The sequence below is a fragment of the Temnothorax nylanderi genome, unplaced genomic scaffold (genome assembly GCF_030848795.1).
Source record: "Temnothorax nylanderi isolate EJ_2023f unplaced genomic scaffold, tnyl_v1.0 TNYL_tig0063_pilon, whole genome shotgun sequence".
NCBI classification, from domain to species: domain Eukaryota; kingdom Metazoa; phylum Arthropoda; class Insecta; order Hymenoptera; family Formicidae; genus Temnothorax; species Temnothorax nylanderi.
The window spans coordinates 933,631-961,040 of record NW_027249125.1 but is presented as its reverse complement, the minus strand read 5'-3'; the positions used below and the strand labels follow the sequence as shown (position 1 = coordinate 961,040).

Genomic DNA, 27,410 nt, shown 5'->3' with positions numbered 1-27,410 from the left:
ATACATTGTTCTTTTAAGAGATAAAGTATTATTTTTACAAGATACGTAACTCATAAAACATTGATTTAACATTTGACACGATAATGATAGCCTCAAAAAGTGACGACATAGTACAAATTTTGGTGCAAATCAACCTTTATACCTAAAACCCTTTTACTATAATAATTTTGAATACGGTTTGTGTGAGACAAGCGTTGATAATGTGAAAGCAAATTACGTTGTTATTTCCTTTCGAATCTACGTGGTGGAATAAATTAAATTTGGATTCACGCATGGCCGGAACAGATTGCGTCAATAAGGGACAAAATATTGTTACAAATATTATACGTAATTCATAAAATAATGATTCATGAATGACACGATAACAATAGCGTTAGGAAATGCTGATATATTATGTATACTTTAGATACAAATCAACTTTATACCTGACATCACTTTATTTATCTATAATAATTATTTCGAATTCGGTTTGTGTGAAGCAAACGTCGAGCAGCAAATAAAATTATTTACTTCTAAATTGATAATCGCATAAAATTAAATTTTTTTGGATAATGGCCGAAACAGATCGCGTTATTAAAAGACAAAATGACATATCATTACGAATATTACACGTAATTCGCAAAGTAGTGACTCACAGATGATACGATAACGCTAGAGTTGCAACGTGCTGGTATATACTTTAGATATAAATCGACTTTACACCCGTGGTCGCTTTTCACCCTTCTGCGATAATGATTCCGAACTCGGCTCGTGTGAGGCAAGCCCCGAGACAGTGAGAGCAAATAACGTTCATTGTTATTTACCCTCGAGTCTGCGTGCTCGAGTAAATTCGGTCGGTCGGGGCTCGCTTAAGCGGAGCATTTGCGCTTATCGTGAAGGACGAGTTGTATCTTCGTCGAATGCTCCTCCTCGCGTGAAATGCCGGCCGACATATTCGATCTACAGCGAGCATGGAGATTTAAACGTAGACGCAGTCGTGTCAATTCGGAGAATCTAAAAATCTTCTGCTTGTCTTCTTCGTATGAGGTATGTAGACGTTACAAAACGACACGATACGCTATATTCCACAATTCGACAAGAAGACTGACAATAAGCAGAGATCGATTTTGAGTTTCCACGTTTCTACTCGAATACTTTTCATTCAACTTTGGAAAGTTGAAAATTTTTACTTTTGCCTTGATTATATGCGTGAAATTAATACTATAAATCTAACTATCCCCCTTAGAAAGGGACGAAGAGTGAGTTTAATCGAAGGTTACAGTTAATCGGAGATGGTGAAATACGAGGAAGTATCTTAATTTCTATTCACAAGTCGTATTAAATTAAATGCGAATATATTGTTATGTCATATATTTTCTATTATATATTATAGTTTTTTAAGTAATTTTCTATGTAGATATATTCATTCAGTGCTTTATTTAATTTATACACAAACTTTAGCCGTATTCTACAATGTGCCAATAACAATTTAGCCACATTATTATTTTATATATCTAAAAAGAAAAATGGAAACTTAAAATGCATAATTATGATTGTGTTGTCTTTTCTCCTCTTTTTTTAAATTGACTGTTATATATTTTTTCCTATGGAATTCATCAACGGAATCTGTTTAAATACGCTTGTCTGACGTCGTTTCCGCATGCACATATGGCAATTCCATATCAGTGACGTATGCCCAAAAGAATGTGGAACATATTGATGCATTGTAGAATTATTAATTATTCTCGTTATAAACAGAATAGAGTTGACAGTAGAATACGGCTACGCAAGTGGCAAAACAGATGCGTACAAACAGATCGTTAGTCAGCAGCGCGAATAAATATCGTTATTGCACTGCAATGCAAGCATTAACAGTGCAAGCATTGGCAAATACGGTAACACAAGATAGCAACATGAAAATAACAGTGGTCTTCATGGTCTTGGCGATCGTAGTGTGCGCCATGGTCCAGGAATCCGTAAGTCTTAATTCGAACATGATCGCTTATCGATGAATTTCTGGGGAATAACGACGTACTATTCTGCTCAAAGGAACAAGTATTTTGGTACGTCGCCCCCATGTCATTGGGCAGCCCCATTGAATCTAGTGATCAGCCAAAGAACGGGTTGGATCAATGGTCCTATATGAATGGATTCACGGATGAATCATCCACGGATGGATCATTCAGAGATGGTCCATTCACGGATGAATCATCAAAACGGATCATCCCAAATCGATTCCGAAACCGATCTAGGCCAACCCCTACATCCGCTACATCCGCAACATCCGCAACATCCGCAACATCCGCAACATCCCCAAGTGCAGATATGCAGATATAAGTGCATCAAGGGTACCTGAAAGTGCATAAAGTGGATAACAATTGCAAATGACGAGTACCCGGGGACAACAGTTCCACCACAACAAGGATAAGAAATGCAAAAACTACCAAGGAAGGAAACGATGACGAAATATTAAGATTTTATTGGAAAAATAATATAATAATATAATAATAAATATAATAATTATTTGTGCACTTAATAAAATAAATTATTACTGGCAGTAGTATCTGAATTGAATAGCAATAAAAATATATATCGAATGCTTAAATATATAAAATATAATTAATAAATATAATTTCCCAAACTTTTTGAAAGAAAACTAGTTGCAAATATCCGATACAATATTCAGTAATTAGAAAAGTAAACGGTTTTAATAGAGATGTATTTTTATAAGAACTTTCTCGTGATGTGTGTAATATTAAAATCCATATTATTATAACGTACCTTCTTAACCTATTAGGTTCTAGGAAACTTCTATGCGCTTCAAATCCTTGTAAAAAGATATAAAGGTTGAAAGTAGAGGTAAAAAAGTAAATGACTTTTTTTAACTAATAAATATTCAACTAATAAATAATTTTGTTTGTCTTTTTGAGTATAATTTTTCGTACAGACCATTCAAATAATAATTATATCGATTTATTCTACTCAAAAAGGTAGACCAATCATTTATTAGTTGAATATTTATCAGTAAAAAGGCAGAAATAATTTTTTTTACCCCTCCACTTTCAACCTTTATATATATATTTTTTTTTCAGATCTCACCCTATCATTGATTAGATTTTCGGAAAGAGCAACTCTTTTTGCTTCTAAATATTCTAAAATTTTAATTAGTATGCAAGTTACAAAGGTTTAAAACAGAAAAGCGTGTAAGAGCCTCCTAGGACTTAATGGGTTAATATGTGTGTTCAAACCTAATCAATACATATCGGTTTTGCGATATTATTTTTCTAGCGTGTATTAGTTTATTTTTAACATTAAAAACTACACGAATCACACTGATTACTTTATATATATTCAGGGTAGGCCGGAAAATGTAGCACAAGAGGATTGTAGAGGGTGATCCTATACGGCTCAAACCAAGTCGACTATAGAAATATCAGTTAAGTGCACGCGTACTCGATTAACTTTTAAATTCCTTTTTTTCGAAAACGAGGTCTTATTCGAAAAAACTTTATTTTATCATTTCGACTTATTTTGAGCCATAGAAATTCCTTTCCCGATTGTATTCATGTTTTCCGGCTCACTGTGTATCTCTTGATAACACTTGTCACGACAATTCAATTTTATAAATGGCACTTTATTCGCGCGAATTATATCAACATACGGACCGTATATCAATATACGGTCGGAATCTGTTTGTCAGTTAACAACAACACGCGGTAAATAAAAAAAATTGAAAGGGAAGCAATACGGGAGAATGTTATTCATGCTGAATCTGCCACGGTGCGAAATGTGTGAAATTCACAAACATTCCGTTGGTACTGCATAAAATATAAATTGTGACATGGGTGTTATGGGACGAAATGGATATTAACGCATTCATTAAACTTTCTATCCAGTAATATTCTGTCCAAAGTATTTATTGTTACGTAGGAATTATTATCAAAGTTCCTTAAAGCGACAAAATACTTTTGTATGTTTAAAAGATATTATTTTTTCTCTATAACACTTTATGTTCTTATTTTAATTTACTATCTATTTTTGATATGCAGACTTAGATGACAATTTTATATTTTTAAGACCTCAAATTCAAAACATATCTCGTACATAAATTTTTACGAAACGTTTCCTAGATATTTTCAGCACTCTCAAAAGTTTCAAACATTCAAAACTTTTAAGACTTTACGAGACTTCCGAGAAATACTAGTTTTGAACAATATTTGGAACAATTCGGATCTTTACACGATTGAATTGCTCGAAAACTCTCGAAAGAAGAATTCGGATGCTATATTATCACTAAAAGAGACTAACGAAGATATTGAATACTGGCTGAGATGATGACGTTTAAATTACTTTTTCGCATGACATTCATTTCATTGTAATAATTTGCAGCGAGCTAATGTGCAACGGTCGTTACTAAATAATTCCCCAAAGGTGGCGAATCGCGATCTACATCGTGGTACTCGTGCGGCATACTTTATCCCCTTGAGATACGACACCGTGGCAAAGTTGGCGGTATCTAGTTAACCTGTTTCCGGATCTTGAGGTAGAGGAAAATAGGATGTTACGTCAAACACGATTAATGTCCGTGGGATTCAAGGGGAAGGTACGATGCGACGGAGACTGACGTTAATGATGCCGATCGAAGTTGACAGAATCATTTTGCATCTAAGTTAGCTTAAACGTAAATAAACTCGCGATCGTGACAATTATGGGATTTGATCGTTCCTTCGCGTATAAAAAGATCAAAGTATTTTATAAAATGCAATAAATAATCGATCATTTCTGTAATGTATATTCTACTTCTCTGCTCACGTAGCTTCCTACGAGTAATTATCTTTTTAATTTTATTCTACTACAGATTAATTAAAATTTAACATTTTTAATAATAATTAACAAATAATTTTTGAACTTGTAGTATTTTCTCGAAACGATCGCCTATGATCGTTCATGATTGTCTAGTGAAATAACTTTATTTCACGTTTCTCCATGCGTAAAACGGAGAAAGAGATTGTTGTGCTTGTATGATATTTCTCCACGAAATCTTAGCACGTAACGTTCAATCTGAACTACACTGCATATAGCCGGGTAAAAAAACACGTACGATTCAACTGTTTCCATCTATTATTCCACGTCGCCTCTTTTGAAGATCAATGGTTCCGCCACGAACAAGCAATTTCACAGACGAAATTACATATAGCCGAAGCACACACAGCAGTAAAAGCTGTGTTGTTTTGCCGTCATATACAGATCAGGTTTTTTTTTCGCGGCATCTACGGTACGAAAATTTGATGCAGTATTTTAAAGAGGAGAGAGCGCAAGAGCTCGTAATCGATAGATGTCTCGCGGGAGTCGGCCGAACGATATCGCGAGATAACTCGACGATATATGCAAAAAGAATTCGGAGTGCATAAATCCAGAAACCCATAATTAATAAGAGTCTCTATGGATGCATGCATTTCGAATTTAAATGTAGCCGTAAATTTACTGTATTAAATTTTACATATTTTGTTAGTTGTGGACCTAATTTAGCCTTGCTTCAAATTGCATGTAGAATCTGCAATGAAAAGAGTATTAGGTATATACCAATGTTACCAGACGTCCTCATTGTGTGAATTATTTTCATCGCGCAGCCAAATAAATCATTTGGTACACTCATTCCAAAAATAATGTTTTTGCATGTGGAGATATTGATTTTACGTGTTTTTTAAGTGCTGTAATTGCTCATTAAAAAATGCTCTTTCAGAAATTCTTAAATCATCTGTGATTGATGCTTGTATAACGAGGAAATTGAGATAATTTCTACAGAAAGGCGTTCTGAAGAGAGAAAATTCGAAAATGTTAGTTTTTCTTGAAGTTTCTGTAGGAACAGAAAAGCTTTCCGGTGGAACTGAGTTTTAACAAGGAGCTCGCAGTCGAGTGAATCAATTGACCCTCCCGACATTACCGGCGTTCTCAGCTCGCCCAATTTACGACTGCGACTCTGCTGCAAATTGCCCCTTCACCGCGGAATTTTCGCCACGCGCAGTATAAAAAAAAGAAAAAAAAGAAAGAAAGAAAAGAGAGCACAGAACGAACAATAGATCGGTTACACCTCCCCTCGAATAATTTTTTGCGCGCAGACGAGAAAGCCTCGGCAGATAGTCGGTGCCGCCTATACGTCCCCCTAGAAATCCAGTTATATAAATGCGCATATGTGATTTAGACCGGGACAACGTATTATACCGTTTCGATGGACGGGCGAATGGGGCACCGTCATTCGCGAACGCAAAATTGCGAAACACATTTCGCGTTCCATTTAGGGATAATTGCGAGCACGGCGCCGGTTTCCTGATAAAAGTGTGCTTAGCGCGATGACCATAATATTATAATCGAATGAAACTACATCGTCTACGATGGAAACGATAAAACACTGCAGAGATTTATATACATATAGATATATGTTTACAATGATGAAATATAATATTGAAAATTCCTAGCTAATGGATTGTTATTCCGCTGGCGATATATCGAGAAGACTCTCGATTTTTTTTACATGAAACGTTCAATGAAATAAAAATGCAAACGATATAACAAACTTGTTATCACTTGAATATATTACCTATGGTAATTTTTAAAATATAATCGATGTTTTTATATGAAAAAAGCTTGATGAAAAGAAAGAAGGGTGCATTAAAATTATTTAATTTAAAAAAGAGAATGTATTGAAAGAAACCTTAATACTTATTTGAAATTTAAAAGCTTAAAAAAAAAACTATAAACTTTCGCGATAGATAACTCTTTTTGGAGAGAGAAATTTTTCTCCTTCGCGAAAATATTGAGTCATAAAATTTGATCGAAATTAAAGTCACCCGTCGCGGAACAGACTGTATATATCGAGAGCGTGCCAAACATAACAAACTACGGGATCTGTGGGATCTGAAGAAAATAACGCAGCTTATATCGCGAACGTTGTTAACAGGATTTACGCAGTATAGTGCTTTACACAGCGGGCAACTATAATGATGTAGGTGACACGGGGAAGTATTACATTCGGAAGGGCTGTGTTTTAGCACAAAGGTATTATTATTATCCGAGCACCGTTAAGCTCTGTACTTGGAACAAGAGCGGAGAACAATGGCACCATGTCCAATTCGGGACACGCGTCCATATTGGCTGACTATTATATCAACCACCGTGCAATCGCAGAGACGTTGTTGTCTGTCAGTTCTCCTTTCTCCCAGCATCGTCGTTTCGCACGTTTTCAAGACAAATAGCACCGTGTGTGTCGATTGTGAGGCTACGCCGTCCACAAAAGTTGCACGATTACATTACGCTCCGCATTGCGTTATATATTATACACGTTATATTGAATACGTTATATTGTACATTTTAGCGAACGTACATCGAATCGCCGAACCGATCTTTACTATCACGTTACGACGCTACGACCATCGTTTTGCGGCCGTAACTTTGGTTTCGAGATTGCCCGTAATGCGATAACGTAAATGCTACGAGCGCGAGATATTTCGTTGCCGATAAAAGCGACGATACCCCGGCCGTGAGTTCCATTTAACTTTTATTTGCCCTTCGAAATGAATATTATTCGATGTTGGCCATTTCTATATGTCCGAAAGAAACGAAGTGAGAACGAACGAGCTGTTTAGCAGTTTTATTTAATGCGGCTCTGACACCTGAATAGCCGATATATCTGAATTTGAAATAAAATGAAATATACGGGCATGTGCGTCTTTGTATGCGCGCTCCGGTAAAATTCAAGCGAATATGTAGATCGGAATGGCTGCAGCATCACTGACAGCTGCAGCAGTGCTGCATAGGTTTATATATGTATAGTATATATATATTTTTTTTTTGCGAACTCTCTCTCTTATCCATATATATGTATATATTTGTGTCCTATATATATAAACTATATATGTTTTGTGCTTGTTTGTTGGATTCATATACACAGATATCATATACCAGGGGAATTCATCCGCGTATCACTTTTCTTTCGTCACATTAAACACTTCTCGTGCGCATAACTCTTTCGAATATACAAACGGATAATTCGTGTTTTAACGCGTCCGACATGTCCGCGTTTGTGAAAAATAAAAGCCTTTCCGTACATTAGCGGAGAGGAGAGGAAAAAATTACTATGTAATCAGGCACTTTCGCGAGTAGCAACGTGCACTTTGGAAGGAAAAACGTTTAAAATATAGCCAAAGGGAATATCCGTAAAAACAGTGTCTAGTAGTTTTTATTTTCTGTGAACATATTACCTATCATATTTCAAAAAATACTCCGCCGAATTGCAGCAAATAAGACATTTTCTCAGAGAGACGCAGTGTATTTTCCATCTCGGTCAGTTAGTTAAGCTGCTACGGCTTTGAACTGAGAACCGTAACTAAACAGAGGGATCTAACCGCGAGGAGGATCCTAAAACGAAACGTAGGTTCTAACCAACCGCAGTGGTATTGAGAGATAAATCTATTTTCTCAACTGTGTGTATATAGGTCTGATTATGTGCGTGGTTGGAAAATTTACGAGTGTTGGAAAATGTACTTACTTGTGAACACAATTTATTGGTACAAATTAGAATATTAATTATTAGAAAATATGAAAAATATAAAAATCTTAAAAACATAAAATATAAATTATAGGAATATTAAAGATATCCTTTAATAAGATATACTTTAATATATAATATATAAGAACAAAAATTGAGAAAAATTGTTGTGGAAACTAGTTAACAAGAGAGCATCCGTTTATTAAACGCTAGACAATATAACATCTCGTTAATTAAAGTTTATAATCTCTGACGACGAGTTTACGAGTGTATTTTGCATTGCCTTTAGCTTTGGATGTAAACAACTTTTGTGTCCTTTGTCATGCAATTACGCATTTTCTCTCGCTCACATGAAACTGCGAAATACAGGATGTTTCGCAACTTGCGATCTTAATTATAACAGAGAAATTATGTAACAAAGTTGAAAATCCTTTCTTAATGAAAATGTTAAGGTGCATGTATAGCTTTAGAACTATCGAAATTACAAAAGCTTTTGTAAATTGAGTTTCAATAGACAAATAAGAGCGACACTTTTTATTTTATTTCATGTATTAACAGACATTCTTTTAATTTAAAAATGGATTTTTAAATTAAAACATACTTTGACAGAATTTTAATTTGAGATCTGCCAAGATATTTCATTTAAAAAAGTTAAAAAATTATGAAAAATGCAAAAGTGGCGACATCCTGATGTACCTGTACCTTTTGCTAACAAAAAACTGATGACTTTAAATTAGCCAGAGAATACGATTACAAGTTTAGATTTATTGTAGACGCACCCTATATACGCGCGACCCAATTTTGTTTTGCTTTCTGTTTTCTTGCTACAATTCTCTGTCAGAGCTAATTAAAAGTATGTGTGGTATCCGGTACAATAAGTAGATTACGTTACGTATTCTGTTTTCCACTCTCTCGACCAGGCAACCCATCATGTAGCTTTACGATTTCCGACCGGAAATTCCTGGTCGCAATGCCATGATTCCTGTATCGATCTTCAGTGGCTACGTGCCGGAAATCGCAGAGCTTATAGGATTTCGGCAACTTAATTCGCTCTGATCATATATGACATTCCGTTTTGTTTTCGAAATACCGAGAGATCGGAGATCGCTGATCGTTGAGGTTTTTCGTGCACGCATGATCGGTGCACAAGGCGAAAAACGAGAGCATTCGATCAGTGATTTGAAGTCCAGCCTGAGTAAACGAGCGCGAACAATCTTTGAGTGTGTACGCCACCGCGCGTTTGCACTCATTGAAGCAAGTTGTTTATTCGTATTTGTTCGCGCTTATTGTTTGGTCTGGATACGGCTTGATGATCTCCTGGGCACGTGATGGTCCTTCAACACAGCGGAATAGGATATCGATTTAAGTGCACGATACATTGAAGTACGAAATGCTTCAAATAAAAATTTTGTTAAAGCGTCTTTCATGATATTGAAGCAGAGCATTGTAGTATTATTAACGATATGCTTCCTGGTCTAGCCATTTTCGTATTGTAAAACGCCGGAAGGCGCAAAAACAATTCCCTTTTAAATGGTAATGCTTTCTGGCTTTATGATCAAATATCGCATGTTATTGAACGCTGGCATTTGCGATATTTATTATGTATGATCTTTTGTGTTACTAAGCCAATGATCTTTCGATATCTGTGGGCGACATGGTGAAAAAGTTCGCCGCGTTCTTGCTGCATTTTTGATGCACGAAATGTCACGCGATTGCATATCAGTGGTTTGCGTGCGTCAGTTCGAAAGTTTATAATGCCTTTGCTCGATATTCTAACGGACTGATTAAATAAAATCTGATATTATTTAACATTGAACTGAAATTTCTGTTTTAATTAAGTTTACACAAAGTACAAATTTAAATAACTTATTCAAACAAAGAAAAGGAAATTAATTCGATTGTCTGTCCGCAATCAGCGTCGATTTACATCAAGTGCACGTGACGATATTTAAACAAATTCGGATGGTTATGATTGCAGGTGGATCGGGCGGAGAAGGAGGAAGGGCAGGGAGAGGGTGGTCTGGCGCCGTCTTGTAGTGGTGCTGCCGGTTCGAGGATGGGCCCTGGGCCCGATTCCGGTAGCAGCGCTCCCTCTTCGGTTCCCCAGTCACTGGCTACCTCAAGGGACGACGAGGACGACGAGGACGACGAGAGCAGCGGTAGGCGATCTAATGGCCACGGAGGATCGAGGTTAGTGATTCTCGACACACTCTTGCATCCCGGTCATTCGTCGATTATCCTGATTTTAATCCTTGGCATTTTGTCGTGCGCGATAATACGTAGATCGAAAGACGGATTCGCACAACTGACCAGTTTTTCGACCCGTTTTTATGGTTCTTGATATATACGAGCAGATTTTCATGCTTCACATTCGAAAATTACAATTCTTTAGATTAAACTAAATTTATATATTTGTTTATTTAAGATATATATAATTGATAAAGTTAAAATATATCGTATTTTATTGTATTATGTAGATTGAATTACATATTATTCAGATTAAATTTATGTATCAAAATTCCTGATTAAGTAACGTAAATACATAAACGCAGATTAAAATGGCTGTAATTAAAAGATTGCTAGTGCGGAAACTAACGATTGTCCTTTCCTACACTTTGTTACGAATGCTGTTTCCGCGTCCGACATATATCGGTTAACAATTTAACGTTAAGCTCATTAAACATGAACTCGTTAGTGTGTTCTCTGTTACATACGATTAAACTTGTAATTATATTCTGCACATCATGCAATCCGGCATGAGATCAAAGTTTATGGAATAAATACAGCTGCTTCGTTTAATATGCTTCGTTTAATAACATTTTTATCTTCTTTATGGATAAAAATGTAGCTGCATTGAAATTGAAATATAATGACATAATTGAGAAATGCATAACGCACACGTTGCACGGAGAATATCGATTATTAATCGCTTGCATTTAAGAAACGCGTTTGAGAGAAACACGGAAATTTGCTTTTATATGTGTACATGTTTGCTTAGAGATAACTACTTTATATTTCTCATTAACACGGGGAAATACTCTATATTTCTCATCCCTTTGTGCAATTGATTAATTGCATACTAATTTAAGTGTATCAATCAGCCGCATTGATTTAGATGTTCAATCAATGTGATTCGATTAATTTCTGTAGGTATACTTTTGATGTGTGCTCGCGTATACAGGGAGGTTTTAGAAATTGAGACGAACCGCTGCTGCTGCTGCTGCTGCTGCTTTTTACGTGAACTACGAGGAGAGAAATGGCAAAAAAAATTGTAGATGCATTTCTGTGGAGAAGATAGGGTCGCAGGAAATTAGATAACGCTGAACCACATACAAGATTCTCTTTTAGCCATTTTCCTCGACATTTTCTTCTCTTTACTCAGAAAAGAGCGACGGTCGTTCCAGTTAACAGCAACATGCTGTATAATCTCGGAACAGGTCTGTCTCTTCACAGTACGCGTGTCGCGTCGGCTCAGATTTGAAGACGAGATAATTTGCACGAAACCCGAAATCTGGGGAAACTCGCTGAATTTCGTCGTACTTTGTTTCGAGCGTCCCGCGAATTCTATCGTGATCGTTGACGATAGTCAATTGCGGCTGTGGCGCATTTTCTGCGACGTCTCGTGCCTCGCGCAGACTGCAATACTTTGAAAATTTCATTCGATACTTGGTCTGCGTTTGATCCTGCTCGTGGTGAGAGTGCTTTAAGTGCCGCTAACGATTTTGCTTTCAACGTGCATTAATATCCAATATCTAACGATAAATGCGACAACCTGTAATGTAGCGATATACGATATAGACTCTATAACATAAACTTGTTATTTTAATAAATTTTTTACTTCAGCTGCTTTAGTCGATAAAAAAAATTTTTTTTTCCATTCAAAACGATATGACGGTTAAAATCCTGTTTATGATCTTTTAATCATGAGGGTTTTTTTAACGTAATGTCATGCAAATGTTATAACACACGTCAAAAGCTTTCGACAAAGTTTACATCTGTGAAAGGTTCGCAGATATTCGGGATTGATATCCTGTTTTACGCTTCAACTGGAATCGTAGTGATCAAAGCTGCAAATGTCGTGTGTTAAATAATGAAAATGTATCTTGTTTTTCGATGCGTAGTACTTGCTCGAAACATTTCGAATATTTACCACATTCTCGCCGTATTATTTTATCCCGTTTATTTGTTATACCGAGACAGCGAAACGTAAAATATCAATGTATCGTAGCCGGATAACAACTTCCACTAACAGCTGTCGATATTAGTAAAGCGAAATCTCGCGCGTTCTCAATTAATTTAAACGAAGCGTTTATTAATTATATCGTCCCTCTGTAATTGCGGTAAGTTATGTTCGCAAAGTAACATCATGAAACTATCGATTCACAAAATACTCTTTACAACGCAAATTGCAGTAACTCAAATCGCTTTAAAGCTAATAGTGATGGCGCGTCCTCATTATTCGATTTTCGCAACGCGTTTCGGCAACACGCCCACGTCACATGCATCGAAAATGCGCTTTCAATACGCCGCGGTAAATTTCAGGCGGAACATTTCGCGATCGTAATGGATGGGACTTTAATCGGGCGGTGATGAATTTGCGAGTGAGAGCCATCCTCTCGCGTTTCAAACATTTAAACATACGTAGTATTTCACCCTCGTAATCACACGCTCATCCGACGAACACACTAATTCCCAATGTGAAATATTTACTGTGTGTACAGCCTGTATACTTTGCTTCAACTGATTGTGTTTGTCACAAATAATGACTTTCTTTTTTACCCCTGATCGTGCAAGCGGCACGTAACACAATTATCTGATATCAGAATATATTGAAGGGGAAAATATTGAAATTGATAGGGCTACAGAACGGTGATCGAAAACGTGGAATATATTTTTAATTTCTCAAAACTTATGTCTTCAAAAGTCTCTCTTTCAAAAGCTCAGTACCGTGAAAAGACTCGAGAATGTTACGGAAAAGTGAAGCGTTACGGAAGACAGAACATTTTTCACACTGCATTGTAGATTACTAGATAGCATAAACTTTTTGGTTATCAGCATAAATGACTTTGTTATGCTGATTTTGTTAATGCAAATGGGAACTTCAATGGCTTTTGTGGTCATGCATATTAAATGACGTGTTTCATTTTGAATGAGTCGTACACTCATTTAAATCATTCATATTTTCCGTAATATAATGGAAAACGTAGATATACATATTCGCATGTAATACATGCGCGCATTATCTGATTATAGTAGTATAAATTAAAGAAATATGTGCACGCGAAATGCGACTGAATTAACGAGAGACTGAGTTGATATAGAGTCTAGCATAATGTTTTTGATTGCAAAGAGTTAATCATACTAATTTTATGTCGTATTATTTTTTATTCTTATTAATAAATTTATTAATTCAATTAATTTTTTTAATTTTATTAGTTCAATAAACTTTTTCAATTTTATACTTTCTTTTAGAAAACCTCTATTCTCTATTTTTTAAAGAAAAATCTTTTTTATTTTTTTCTTTTAAATTTTTTTCTCAAAAAGTTCATAGACGCCGTGTCGAATGAGAAATTTATTCTCGTACGGATTTTACGCTAATTAGATGAAAAATATGTCGACGTATATTAAGGATGTATGGGTGACATCTCAAAGCATTACCAAAAATCTAAAAATTTCATAGATTGTTTTATTATTACGTCTAAGTATCTGTGTAAAATTTCAGCACAATTCTCTTACTGGTTTAAAAGTTATTGTAATTAAGGATGTATTGGAGGTATTTCAAATATATTCAGAAAGTGCTGTAAATTGTTTCTAAATTAAATTAAAAATACTCTGTAAAAATTTGAAGTTATTTAAGAGTTATTTAAGTTTAAAGTTGATAAAATTAACATTATCCCTTATAGAGAATCGACATTTTTGCTGTAAATATAAATAAAATATAAATAAACCATTAAGATATTTCTTAAACTTTTTTTATGTGTAAAACATACATCATTGATATTGTATTTTAAGTTTCAAAATTTTTTGCAACAAAACAATTTTTTTAATTGTTTAAACAATACTAATTATTTAAATAACAAAAAATCATACTGTTAACGGTAATCCCTTCTAACATATAAAAAATTTTGAGTTTGACATACATGCAAAGTCTTCTTTGATTGAAAGTTTAACTTTTAGCAAGGACTGTACGACCTATACATCCTTAAAGCAAAATGAAAGAGAAGTTTAAAGTTCATCATGATCTCTCAATTCACCCTTCCTCTTGCAAAATGTTTAAACTCTCGATTGGTCCGGCCCCCATTAAAGTTCGCTCTCGAAGTTCGAGAGGACCGAGGCGAGGCTTAATCTCCTTCTTATACACTCGGTTGATCGCGTCGAAGCTTTTTCAAGGTATGGTCTACCTCGGGGAACGCTCGTTTCACGGCGAAGCGATAATGGGAATGATAACTCGGTGAAATCTTGCGCGTAAGTAAGCACGAGAAAATATAATCCGGCAAATCCGAATAGGGTGAAATTTTGCGGAAAAGCTTTTCAGCTTGCTTCATCAATCATGGCGGGCAAAGGACGTCGTGTAACTGGATATCGCGTTTAATAAATCCGAAAGAAAAAAATCTTAAAATTGCGAGATCAGTCTTTTAGATACTTGGAAATACATTTAACATCGAAAAAATTGAATTGATAATACAATAATCTTACAATTAATTTCAAAGATCGGAATGGTAGTATAAACATTAATGTAATTTCTAAATTTTTTTATTTTGAGAGCTTCGAGTGATACATCTGTAAAATCCTGAATTAAAATGTTGAGAAATTAAGTCAAATTCGACTAATTATAAGTTCGACTTTAGCTTTTTGTAGTATTAATCCTGAACTGATTTCATAATTAACTAGGAGGGCAAAACTGAGATATACGAAGAATTATGCGCTGTTTATATACTGTGGAGAATCCCACAACATGATAACGTTTTTCGATGCGCTGACCAAGTTTGCTCTAACGACGTTAGTGCGGCTCTAATAACGTCGATCCGGCGGTCTCCCAGCGTGGATTATTACTCTCGAGCCAATTACAGTTCTCGCGTTCGATGGGGGCTGAGACGCGACTCGTTTTCGCTTGGATGCAAAACGTGAGAGATTTTCTTCCGGCTCGGAATTATGTCTCGAGGCAATATTTCCTTGTCGCGCCCGATCGCGGCGAGCACCGTAATATCGCTTTTCGCGGAGATATCGAGTGAAACAAGCGTTCTTCTTTATCGCGAGACCGGATCCTTTCCTCGGGGCAACACGTATTTCAACGAGGAAAAGCCTCGATAAAGAGATTGAAGCAGAGATTCGCGCGATAATGATATAGATGTTAACTCCAAAGTGTACAACTCGTTTGTTCTCTTTTAAGCCACAAAATATCTCTTACATTTCTTTTTATTAACGTATTTCAAATATTGTAATATGCAGAACACTGCATTTCTCAAGTCGCTCATGGAACTCTACGACGTTCTGGAAAATCATTGAATTCGTTAGATTCGCATCACACTGCGACCGTTCCAAGTTCCAATTATTATATGAAACCACGGTTCGAACTTATTTACTTTTTAATTGAAGCGTGGAGACTGTAAGTCAAGAGCACTCGTGCATCTCAAGTAAACTATGTAACTATCTCACTGCAAATGCTGTTCGTACATTTTCCGTCTGAAAGAACGTGAAGAGTATGCCGGCCGTGATTTTTTAATCAAAATCCAAGTACTCGTTAGATTACGTGATCACCCGTACTCTACCATAATCGCGGAAAGTTCATTGGAAGAAGCGTGTACGGGTTTCGCGATATTTGAGATCCAAGTGAGAACATCGTTGAGTATTTTTTTCATCGTCAATCGGCAGCGTAAATGCTTCATCACGCGTTCCACATAAATCCTTTCGTTAAAGCGAAAATTTTCAGAGCGGTGAATGTATTACCGTTTTTAACTTTCTGATACAATATTGTGCATTTTTTAAAATTATCACATCATGTTCTTTATTTTAAATATTAAACTGTCGTATTCCTTCTTTTACTCATATTCATCATAAGAATATCAATGTTGAAAGAAAAATTTATCAGTTCTTATTTATTACTGTCTTTCACGTTATAATTTCTTTTTTTGCCTTAATTTTATAATTCTCTGATAAAACAAGTTCCTTTTTGAGTTAAAGTATGTAAAATTTATTTTGAAAATTATCCTTTGTGCCTCTGAAGTAGAGAAACAGAGCCGTGTTACTTTATTCTAAAACTAAAATAAGCACTATATTCTGAAGTCGTACAATCATTCTCGACAAAGCAGCCTTTTACGAGCATCTGGCAAACGTGTCATATTTACATAGAAAATTCCTCATTTCCCGACATGTTAAGAACGAATATAACGGAGTTCATTGCTACGTCGACGTTATCTCTGTTCCGCTGGAAAATATCACGAACTGGACTATTATTTCTAGTTTTTAAAGATGTCTCTTACCTCTGCCGCCCTCATTCCTCGATTTTCAGCGATTACAATTGAATAACCGCGGCTCGAACGAGAACGTTTTTAATTTTCTCTCGAGTTATTCGATAATATCATGATTATTTCTCGTATTATAGAAATTTGTGATACCTCAACTCTCAGCAATTAAATAACTACAACTCAAATAAGATCTCCGTTTCGTGCTTTTTCTCAACCAATTCCGCAAAAGAGTATTTCAATTTACCGATGTATGTAATATTTAAGGTGGAAATATTGAAGCGTTAAATAGATAAAGTTATTCATTAACACCGTCACGATGTTGTTAATGTAGTACGATACGATGGCGCGGCAGAAGCAAACAAGCTAAAATTCAACGTGTTTTTTTGCGTTTCTCGCTTTTCCCATTACATCGCAGATACCTTAATTCCGCGATTTCCCCAGAAAGCAGCGAGAAGCAAACACTCAACAATCAGGACCGGAATTTCGTGTGAGATGAGATAGCTATCCTGGTGTTTTCTTAATATATTATATGTGGATAAACACACGCACACACACACACACACACACACACACACACACACACACACACACACACACACACACACACAGATACGATATTTTTCATCTCGAAACCTGATACCTAACCCTCCTTCTTAGGGGAGGACATAAATAAAATGGAAGTTCAAGTTCCATCCAGGCTGAACTCTGAAACTCTAGATAACATCCGTTAAATTTATGATAGGCTTTTAATCCGTTGAAGCGTAGATACTACAAAAACTACTAATATTATTAAAATTATATAAGATATTTTTGCAAAAGGGCACGAAAAATCTTTTATATCGATTGATCTGTTTCGCAAAGTGATCTGAAGAATGTTCCCGAATAAAATTTATAATTTAATATCTATAATAATCTATCGTACCGCTTTAAATAATGAAGAAATAAATGAAGAGTCATTTGAAGAATTTTTTATTGCCGCAAGAATTACGAGGTCGATATAGAAAAGACTGAATATTTTCTTTTTAGAAGACGTCGACCGGCTCTCGGACGATTGAAGGAAACACGAGATTGTCGTATCATTAATTCGATTATATTTTTTCCAGCTACGCTCTAGGAATGACGAACATTGCGGTTGAACGCGACCGTGCATGCGGGACTCGCGTTAGCTTTAGATTTAATGGATACGGTAGCGAAAAGCGAATTCAGCTTCACCCGTTTCTACATTAATTCGAGCGCACAAAGAAATCTCGCGTGCTTGGTCGCGATACAAGTAAGCACTCTCCCACAAAGGAGCAATTTGGGTGAGAACGTAAGCTGAAAATCGACCTGTATATCTAGCGACTTGGAATGATTGTATCTCGAAAGAATTTTTTATACCAGTTACGCGCGTACAGGAAATCGAGCGGAAGAACGTTTGATTGGATTATTCGTTTATTGTACTCGTCGCGAATTCTCCTTTGCGACGCTATCGAAAAGTTAGAGTCGTTGATAAAGTCAATAAAGTAACATCTCGGCAGCGACGCGCTAATGGAACATATACAAGTACGTATTAAACGTAAAACAGTTTTCTCTTGACAGAGAGCCGAAGTAATATCGCGAGTTTTGTAAGGATGAGGAAGAACTTAAGAATGAAGTTAAGTGGGTCAGTCATTTTAAAGTAGGCGAGCAGTCGTGGAATAAGTAATCGTTTTCTCTCAGTAGTGTCTCAGACTTCGCCGAAAGTATATGATGTACCGAATATATCTTTTGCTAGGGTATCTAGTCGAAAGTTCTTGGCTCGAGTGCTCCTGTATGCGCCGAAAGTTTGATCAAACGTTTCGGAAAGGCTCCTAGCTGCAGACTAACGTCACAGATCAGAGTCATATGCCAGACGCGACGGCAGCAGGACACGCTTGAAGTCAAGTATGACTTTTCGGCGATAACTCTTCCCCTGCTTTGTACGAATTTCTCGTGCATCCCTTTTAAATGCATTATCATTTCATCATGATAATCATTACGGAAAAAACTGAAGGGACGTTGAAAGAAATGGCAAGCACGAAGCGGAAGATGTGCGAGCATATTTTTTGCGTATAATTGTCAAAGTAAAAACCGGATAAATTCTGTCATCATTTTAACGCGACTAATGTAAATTAAAATTAAATATGGATTAATCTCTCTCTCTCCTTTCTCTTTAAGTTCTTATGAAAGAAAAACAGATTGCACTATTACTTTATGAGTCCTCAGCTTAGTAATCAGTAGCAGAAATAATAGAATAATAACGTTCAGAACGAAATGACCACAGTAAATATCTTGCTTCATTATGCGCATCGAATTTACCAAGAAAGGAGAAGAGAGAAGCCTGTGTTTTGTGTTGTAATATTAAAGTGGAATTACAATTTCCGCCGCGCGCAGAATAATTGGATGAGGCGATGCAACTAATTTCCAAGTCGAAGTTTTGCGTCCGACTCGCGCGCCTCGTTGCTCGCCCGTCTGTCCCGTCGTGTCTGTTTCCCCTTTCCTTCCTCCGTCTCGTTTTTTTCCCTGTGACTTCTTAACACGCGTGACGACTCGCGCAAACAAGGCGTACAATCAGCAAGTTCCGCCTTTATTTATTCAGCGCGTATCCGGGATCCACTATCCCCGAATTTCGCGGCACCAGATTCCTATTTTCCCAGGCCGCTCGCACCCCTCGCCGTCTCTCTGGAAACGGCAGCGATTCTGCCGCAGTCGTGACCCCGCAATCTCCCGTCATAGTGGTAAATCGCACTCGGCAAACTGCCGGCGTTATCGAATTCACGCATCACATCAATTAATGCCGCGATATGCCGTGGCGCCGAACTTCTGTCGTTGGGAACGGTAACACTTTTTTTATGGCTGAAAGAGGGGGAGTGGACAAATGAATTTAGCGTCACGTCGCATCAGCCGACGACTTTTCAGCGGAGAGCTCGTTTTTCACGATGTGATATGGAGATGGGCAGACGGACACGGAAAGGAAAGGATGAAGGATTGCATGTGATTGCGCCTGTCTGAGAGAACACGAGATTGACTTGGAGAAAGAGAGAGAGAGAGAAACAGAGTGAAAGAGAGAGAAAGAGAGAGAGAGAGAGAAGACATGAATGATGAAACTTGTTCACGTACTCAATGATATATGTTAGAGATCATAACTATTATATTGCGTTACTTACGTGCGAGATCGTTTCTCGTGATGTGGAGTAAAGCTTTTTATTTTTGCGAAACCACTGTTAGCTGCAGTAAGCACCTCGCGAACGTGTTATCGAGCATGGTCCGAGACTAACGTGCGGCTTGAGAATCACAAGTCACGTTGCATCGGGAATTAATCATTGTTAAGAGAAATACGTTTACGACATATACGATTCGCGTCTTACATAAATACGAAGCATTAAAAGCTCATCCCCTGTTTCAACTTGGAACGAGGAACCCGGAAGTTTGTCGGAACGTTGATTTTTCCGAGGAGATCTGCTCTGATTTTGAGTAAACTTCAAAAGAATTTATATTCGAGGCTACCTTTCTTTCTTCTTTTTCTCCTTTTTCGCGCTGTGGAGCAGTTATTGCGAGTTGACCTCTTAGTATTTTTAGAATTAATATTTATCCACAACACACGCTATACACGCAGAGTACCCCCTCGGGACCCGGGGAAAACTAACAGACGTGTCCCACGTAGTACAGATTTGCGTGAAGAAATCATGGCGACATTAAAGGAAACCATCTTGCCTGGAGCGAATGTTGTATCATTCGCTCATACATAACGCATCCTAAGGCGAGTGTATCCTGGGTCAGATCAAGGAAGTGCGAAAGAGGAAAAGGAGAAGCACGCTAGAGCAGGGTATATGAGAGAAGAGGCACGAACGAGATCGCGAGAATGTGTATGCGTGTGTGTGTATACGTGCGCGAGGGATAGAGACAGTGAGAAAGAGGGTGTGTGGGAGGGAGAGGCAACCCGTGTGGGTTCTGTGTCTTCTTCGCAGGTCATTGGAGATCTACCGTCGACGACACGCTATCTCGGGTCATCGACAAGCCTTAGCGAGCAGGTCGGCCGGTGCTGGGCTCGCCGCCGCCACCTCGACCACTTCGGAATCGCTGGAGAGCTACGCCCTCGATACAGAGATACCCGCCGCACCCAGGAGGCCTCGTAGCACGAGGGGCTCGCAAAAATGGAGTAACGTACGCGCGGTCATGGCGTTATATTCCTCTCTACGCAAAATCAAGAGGTACTCCCGCCATTAGTCGATATGGACGGTAAACCTCTGGCACTGTCATTCGCACACAAGACACATTAACACACTAACACACACACATACACACACACACATACGCGCAAAACTTTCATGAATTGTGTTGGGAACTCGGCACGGTGCCTTGAAGCATTCACTTGTAGTCAACCCCTATATGTGTATGCTTTTGGAACTTTATTTTTGAAGGCGTTTGTCTCGTACACGTCTCGTACAGTTCTTCATCCAATATGACAATTATCCGTAATGCAATAATTCTTTTTTAACGAGACTCTAATTCGAGATTAGCTAAGTAATTAATTAATTAAGCTAAGCAATATGGATTGAGGAGATTCTAAAGAAGTAAATTTTATAGATTAATTTTCAGGAATAAATGACGCGATCGTATTAATTGATATTTGATATTCTACGATTATTATTTTATATTTTTTAAATAAATTCTTTCTAGTAATTGTACGGGGTTATTTAAAATCACTGTCTGCGGAATTTCCTAGTTTCCTAGAAAATGTTGCTAGTTTACAGTTTACACGTGGCTTTGAAACGTCTCGGGATTCTCGGGAGCGGTTTTTGTTGAAAGTATTGGAGATCTTGTAGCGCGCGCTGGCGTTTGCATCTTGTCAATTATTCATCTCGTGTACACGATAGATTTTCAAATCTATTGGATTACTCCGAGGGATTCGGATTTTTAGGGCTACGCTCTGGCCCCCGAGACGAGTTTTAAAAGCATTTCGCGGATTTTCAACACCGAGTGAATTATTCAAGAATGTCTCTCGACGCGCGCACGTAGAAACTCTGATCTGATATTGTTTCCATATCCACACGATACCACGGCCGATCACCGATGTAAAACGAAGGAACGTAAAAAAATTACGAAGGCACGGGACTTGCGCTAAATAAATGTACGAACTGCAATAAAGTTTGTATGGAAAATGAAACGTCGCTATATTAAATTCGAGGGCGATGGTGTGGGTCTGAGTACGAGATTATCGGCTTTGTACGTTTAAAAAATTCACGAAAAAGGCCAATTCAGGTAGATAAAATTAGTAACAAGGTGACAGTCTCGTAAAGCGACATGAGGGAAACTATGAAATCTAACAATGTTTTTCTAAAAATGCAAATGTTTGTTACACATTTCAGAGCGTGACAAAATGTTATATACTACTTGCATCAGTGAGATAAAATACAATCGAATAGATTTACGAGTGATGGTACATTTTCGTATGTAACTTTAGACGATTATCGACTTACGGTTTCGAATTTACAATTTAATATTGTCTTAAAGTACATCAGTGTTGATGTTAAAATTACAGTCTCGGGTAAAGTCTTGGGTAAAGGGGCTCGACTTTCGATCCGATCGTTTTACCTCGTGAACGTCATCCTGCATTCGACATGAAACCGCACGAAAGTACTGGCTACTCGCTCGTCACTGCAACTCTATCCTATCTCTCTCGCCTATCACTCTCCACTCTCTCCTACTCTACTACCTCAGATTACTGTACGACTCGTGTTCTACTTTGTATTAGATTAGCTGACAGGTGACCGCTGCATCTGTTCTCTGATGTCCAGCGACACTTTGAAATTTCGAACGCTGATAATGAACTCACGAACTTAGACGTTGATCGCCCGCTCAGCGGCTTTATTCACTGAGCAACGATCCGCTTGCTCGCAATTTGCAAGTGAAATTCGCGAACTTTTACCTCGCGGATGCTCTTACTCGTGGACAACGAGGTATCTCGGTTACCGCGCAAGTTTCTGATTAATAAATCATTAATATTAATTTTTAATAAACGGGAATTATTGCAAGCGACGCGGGGAGCATCTCTAATAGCAAGAGAAATCGAACGGTTCGTATTGTTGAAAAAGCGGAGTTCGTGAACTCGCGACCCTGTCACTCATTCATTTAGCTCTAATTCGTACGCATGTATCGATAACACAGCTCATTTCTCCATTTGCTTTGTATCGGCGCGATTCGATTGACTACAGGATATACGATACGCTTGAATTAATATCCGCCCAGCAACTGATCTCACGTTGCGAATCGAAATATTTCTCTTCATCTATTTCGCGTTACCAGCATTGGTATCGAGTTTTTAATTCTCGTCTACGTCTCGAAATCTCGAATGTTTTAATTTTATTTTCCTTTTTCCTATAGAAAGCTATCGATAAATACCGGTAAATATCGATGAAAATTACTTATCCACTATACTCGTGAAGTCTTTTTCCTCTCGAGATATTTTTTCACGCGGATGACAGTTAAATTTCCATAAACGAAACGATTATTTTAACTCGACAGTAATCGCTTTAAAAAAATCGCTCAGATTTAGCTGATATTTCCAATAAACACGTTTACATGCTTGACGTTCTAATTAACAGAAAGAAAAAAATAGATTGTGTGTGTCATAGCAGAGAGAAAGAAAGATCTGAAAGGATCAGGGTGTTACATAATATGCGCGACAACATACACTTACATCAACGACAGAACACTGTACATAAATGTTACATTAAGGATTCAAGAATGCGTAGTGGCATAATAACGATCTTTAGTTCCGTTATTGTCTCTGTCTAACGTATGCGATTTGTCGGTGTCTCTGTCTCTGTTTGTCTATCTATCTGTCTGTCTGTCTGTCTGTCCGTCTGTTGTATGTCTGTCTGTCTGTCTGTCTGCCTCCTATCCATCTAATACTCTAGCTAACTGATCTGATCTCGATTCTCGCTCGTTTCTTATTTCCAGCAAGAACTACCTATATCTTACATAGAACTTAGAGAGTACGACGAGTATAGTCGATCTCCCTGAAAAGAATAAAAAAAGAGAATGATATGTTCCTTCCATTTCACTAGGTATGAAGAATGGAACTACCAGTAGGCTATATACTTATATACTTTCGTGTGCTAGATAAATAGATCATAGCGAGGACTGCTGAACGAGGCATCTTGTAATGTATTTTCTGCGCGATTCCTGTGTCTGTACGTCGCGCGACGAAGCTCATGCATACATGAGGCTCGCGAGAAACTCGCGGCGTTCGCAGTCACGCGGAATCCCGATTAAAAGTCACGTTTGTGCGTCGTGCGATCGTATTTCCTTCGAAGCGATATGCGCGCGTGTGATGGCGATACGAATACGGTAAGCGAAACTGACATGCCTCGCCGAATCGCGAAAACGCGAATTTATCGTCGTATCCCTCAACACGCAAGCGGATTAATCGTGTCTATTAGTCGCAAACAATTTGCGATGATATAGACACGGTTGACTCGAATCCGCGTTCACGGGAGCATGTCTTCTTTAAGAGTGACCCGATTCAGAGAATCGTAATATTTTTTAATTAATCAGTTTCCATGAGCGCGAGATGTAAAATCAAGTGTAAAATATTCTCTCTATAGACTTGAAAGTTCGATAAATTGATCGGGCATGTAGTTTGCGTTGTTATATCTGCTCTAAATTCATTTACAATAGGATAGATACTTTAATGCTTATTTTCATGCTTATTTTCAATTTGAAGAATTTTTACATTATACATAATTATCAAACGATATATTTTCGATTCTTATTTAGTTGTAAAATATTGCAGAAAATAATGAAAGTGGAAATATAATCTGTATTGGGGAGTACTTGGCTGTGGGAATGGATACATTAAAAGGCAGCGTAATTATAACGATAGATTAATTCACATTCAAATTTTCATTTACAAAATAGTGTTAAAAGTAAAATTGCGTTTTTGGCGTTTTTTCTAAATAAAAATTTGCAAGTCCTGAAATATATTTATCAATAAGTTATGATATACAGGAATAAAAATATAATTTTTTTAGTCATATTTGAAGAGAAAATACGGATATGAAGAACAGAAAATATTGACTCCCTCATTGATCTATTCTTTTTATTCGGATGATAAATGATTTTATCCGTTACTACCTTCATAAATCCGACGCGCGTCATCGGAACAGATTGTTTCCGTCTGGATAAATCAGTCTTTAAAGTACGTACTCGGTTCCTACGGGAGGATACTCGTATATCACGCGGCTCATTTAATACCGCGTAGATACACGCGAGAGGCGCGTGATTATTTATTGAGCGCCGACAATCCGTGCTTATCGGTTCCTCTGCCGCGCGACGGAGAAACAGCGGAACAATAGGATCGCCGCGGGACGAGATTTCGATCGATAGGAGAGATATCTTCAACGGCATTTTGTATCGCACATTGAAAACCCCCTTTATCACGTTTGAACTTTATCTTTTCGCATGCAGGCGCCCGCGCCGCCCGATAATTCATAGGTCAGTGCATACGATTAAAACAAATAAAGTAACGCGTGATGTAAATTTGCCGCGGCATGTGAAAGATGCACAGTGATATTTAAACAGTACAAACTATCTTTTTTTAGTTTGCATAATTTTAACGAATCCTCCCTTTCGGCAAGAAAAATATGTTATTCTCCGCATGTCGCTCAAGTAAGTATATCAAAAATATTCCGGACGGATATGACGCCAATATCGAGTGCTTACGTAATGTACATATAATGTTTACGAGAGCGTTTCATTCTCGCGGACGATTTCGCGAGCGTTGATGTTTACTTAGACCGCAATTTATGCATTTAAACGACTCCATTTAACCCGACGAGCGTACGCGGCGGAATTAGTGGTTTTATTATTGCAGTTATTCTTCTTACCCGCAAGAAAGTTGATGGCTTTAGCCGGGGCAGTCGTAACGTTCTCCTTCGTATTACTCGATGATTACCTTTATAGCACGGTTTACAGAGTATTTTCTTATCTATAAATTATCTGCGGACAAAATAACTTTATCTTTTCGTTATTTACGTCGAATAAAAGGCAACATAATAATTTGATTAAAGGTGCGACGAGTCGCACAATCGGATGCGCATTTGTCCGTTTACCGTAAGCTTGAACATTTTTCAAGCTTACGGATTAAATATTACGGATAAAGCTAAATCGACAGGGGCTGGTCCGACGGAGCGTGGGAGAGATCCGCAGGATTCGCGCTCCGTTTCCCCTTTCGTCCTTGACTGGCGACCTATTTATCTTTCTGTCCGCAGAACGAAGAGCAATCAACGGTGGATGAAACTGCGCACAACCGTGCAGCTGTCCTCGGCGATCTCCACGATCCAGAAGAAGCCGCCACTGAAGCGCGAGGACTCGTTCTTGAAGAGGTTCTCCACCAGGCAGATACCGGAGAGCCAAGAGACCATCGACACCGCCGAGGGCGAGGGAGACGCGACAGACGACAAGGAGACGGGTAACCGGCGCCGCAGGCGACCCCGCAGGCCCCAGAAACCGCCCAAGACCGTGGTCAATCCCGACGAGAATTTCTATTATTACTGGCTGATGCTGCTGTCGGCCTGCGTCCTCTACAATCTCTGGACGCTGATCGTCCGTCAGAGTCTGCCGGAGCTGCAGGCGCTGGCGCCTAACACCTGGCTCGCTTGCGACGGCTTCACCGACGCCGTGTTCTTCCTGGACGTGGCGGTGCAGTTTCGCACCGGCTACCTGGAGCAGGGCCTGATGGTCTACAACAGTCGGAAGCTCGCCGGTCACTACCTCAAATCCAAGTCCTTCGTTCTGGATCTGTTCGCGCTGCTGCCGCTCGATCTGCTCCAGGTGAACCTCGGCAGCAACCCCATGCTGAGGTTCCCCAGGTTCCTCAAGATTTACCGAGTGTACAATTATTACTACATGGTGGAGTCGCGGACGGTCTATCCGAATCTCTGGCGCGTGCTGAATCTCATTCACATACTGCTCATACTGGCGCACTGGTTCGGCTGCTTTTACTACCTGCTGAGCGAGGCCGAGAGCTTCCAGGGCGACTGGGTGTATCCCTACCGGCCCGGCGAGTACGCCACCCTGACCAGGAAGTATCTCGGCTCCCTTTACTGGTCCACCCTGACGCTGACGACCATCGGTGACCTGCCCACGCCGGAGACCAACGCCGAGTGAGTGATATAATCTCTACCGACACACGTACAACACTACTTTCGCTCCCCGCTGCCCCCTTTCGTTTTCTTCTTTTTTTCCCTTTCCTTTTTATCACACTGCGCGCGCGTGCCTCTCGCGCTTTTACGCGCGCCCGATTTCGTCACGACGAAGCTTAAGAGAGAATGGAACGTCGGCACGTCGCGCCTTCTTCCGGACCTTCGCTCGCCTCTCGGACCGAGAATTATCGGCGAGAGCACCGGTTACCTATTAAA

General features: G+C 38.4%; 1 protein-coding gene and 1 long non-coding RNA gene across 8 annotated transcripts in view; both read left to right on the top strand.

Annotated features, from left to right (window-relative positions):
* Positions 1–27,410, top strand: part of LOC139773534 (uncharacterized) — a 129,833-nt gene that overhangs the window by 68,527 nt on the left and 33,896 nt on the right. For 6 of the 7 annotated variants that reach the window (XM_071708036.1, XM_071708037.1, XM_071708032.1 and 3 more), the window contains 3 exons: positions 10,503–10,714; positions 20,955–21,197; positions 26,262–27,155. In XM_071708036.1, the coding sequence (XP_071564137.1) occupies positions 10,581–10,714; positions 20,955–21,197; positions 26,262–27,155 (1,271 nt within the window). In that variant the 5' untranslated portion in view covers positions 10,503–10,580. The remainder of the gene's footprint in view (positions 1–10,502; positions 10,715–20,954; positions 21,198–26,261; positions 27,156–27,410) is intronic. The other variant, XM_071708038.1, reaches the window with a different exon arrangement.
* Positions 1,804–2,890, top strand: LOC139773531 (uncharacterized). Its single transcript, XR_011718371.1, has 2 exons — positions 1,804–1,955; positions 2,029–2,890. It is a non-coding gene; the product is annotated as an uncharacterized lncRNA (long non-coding RNA).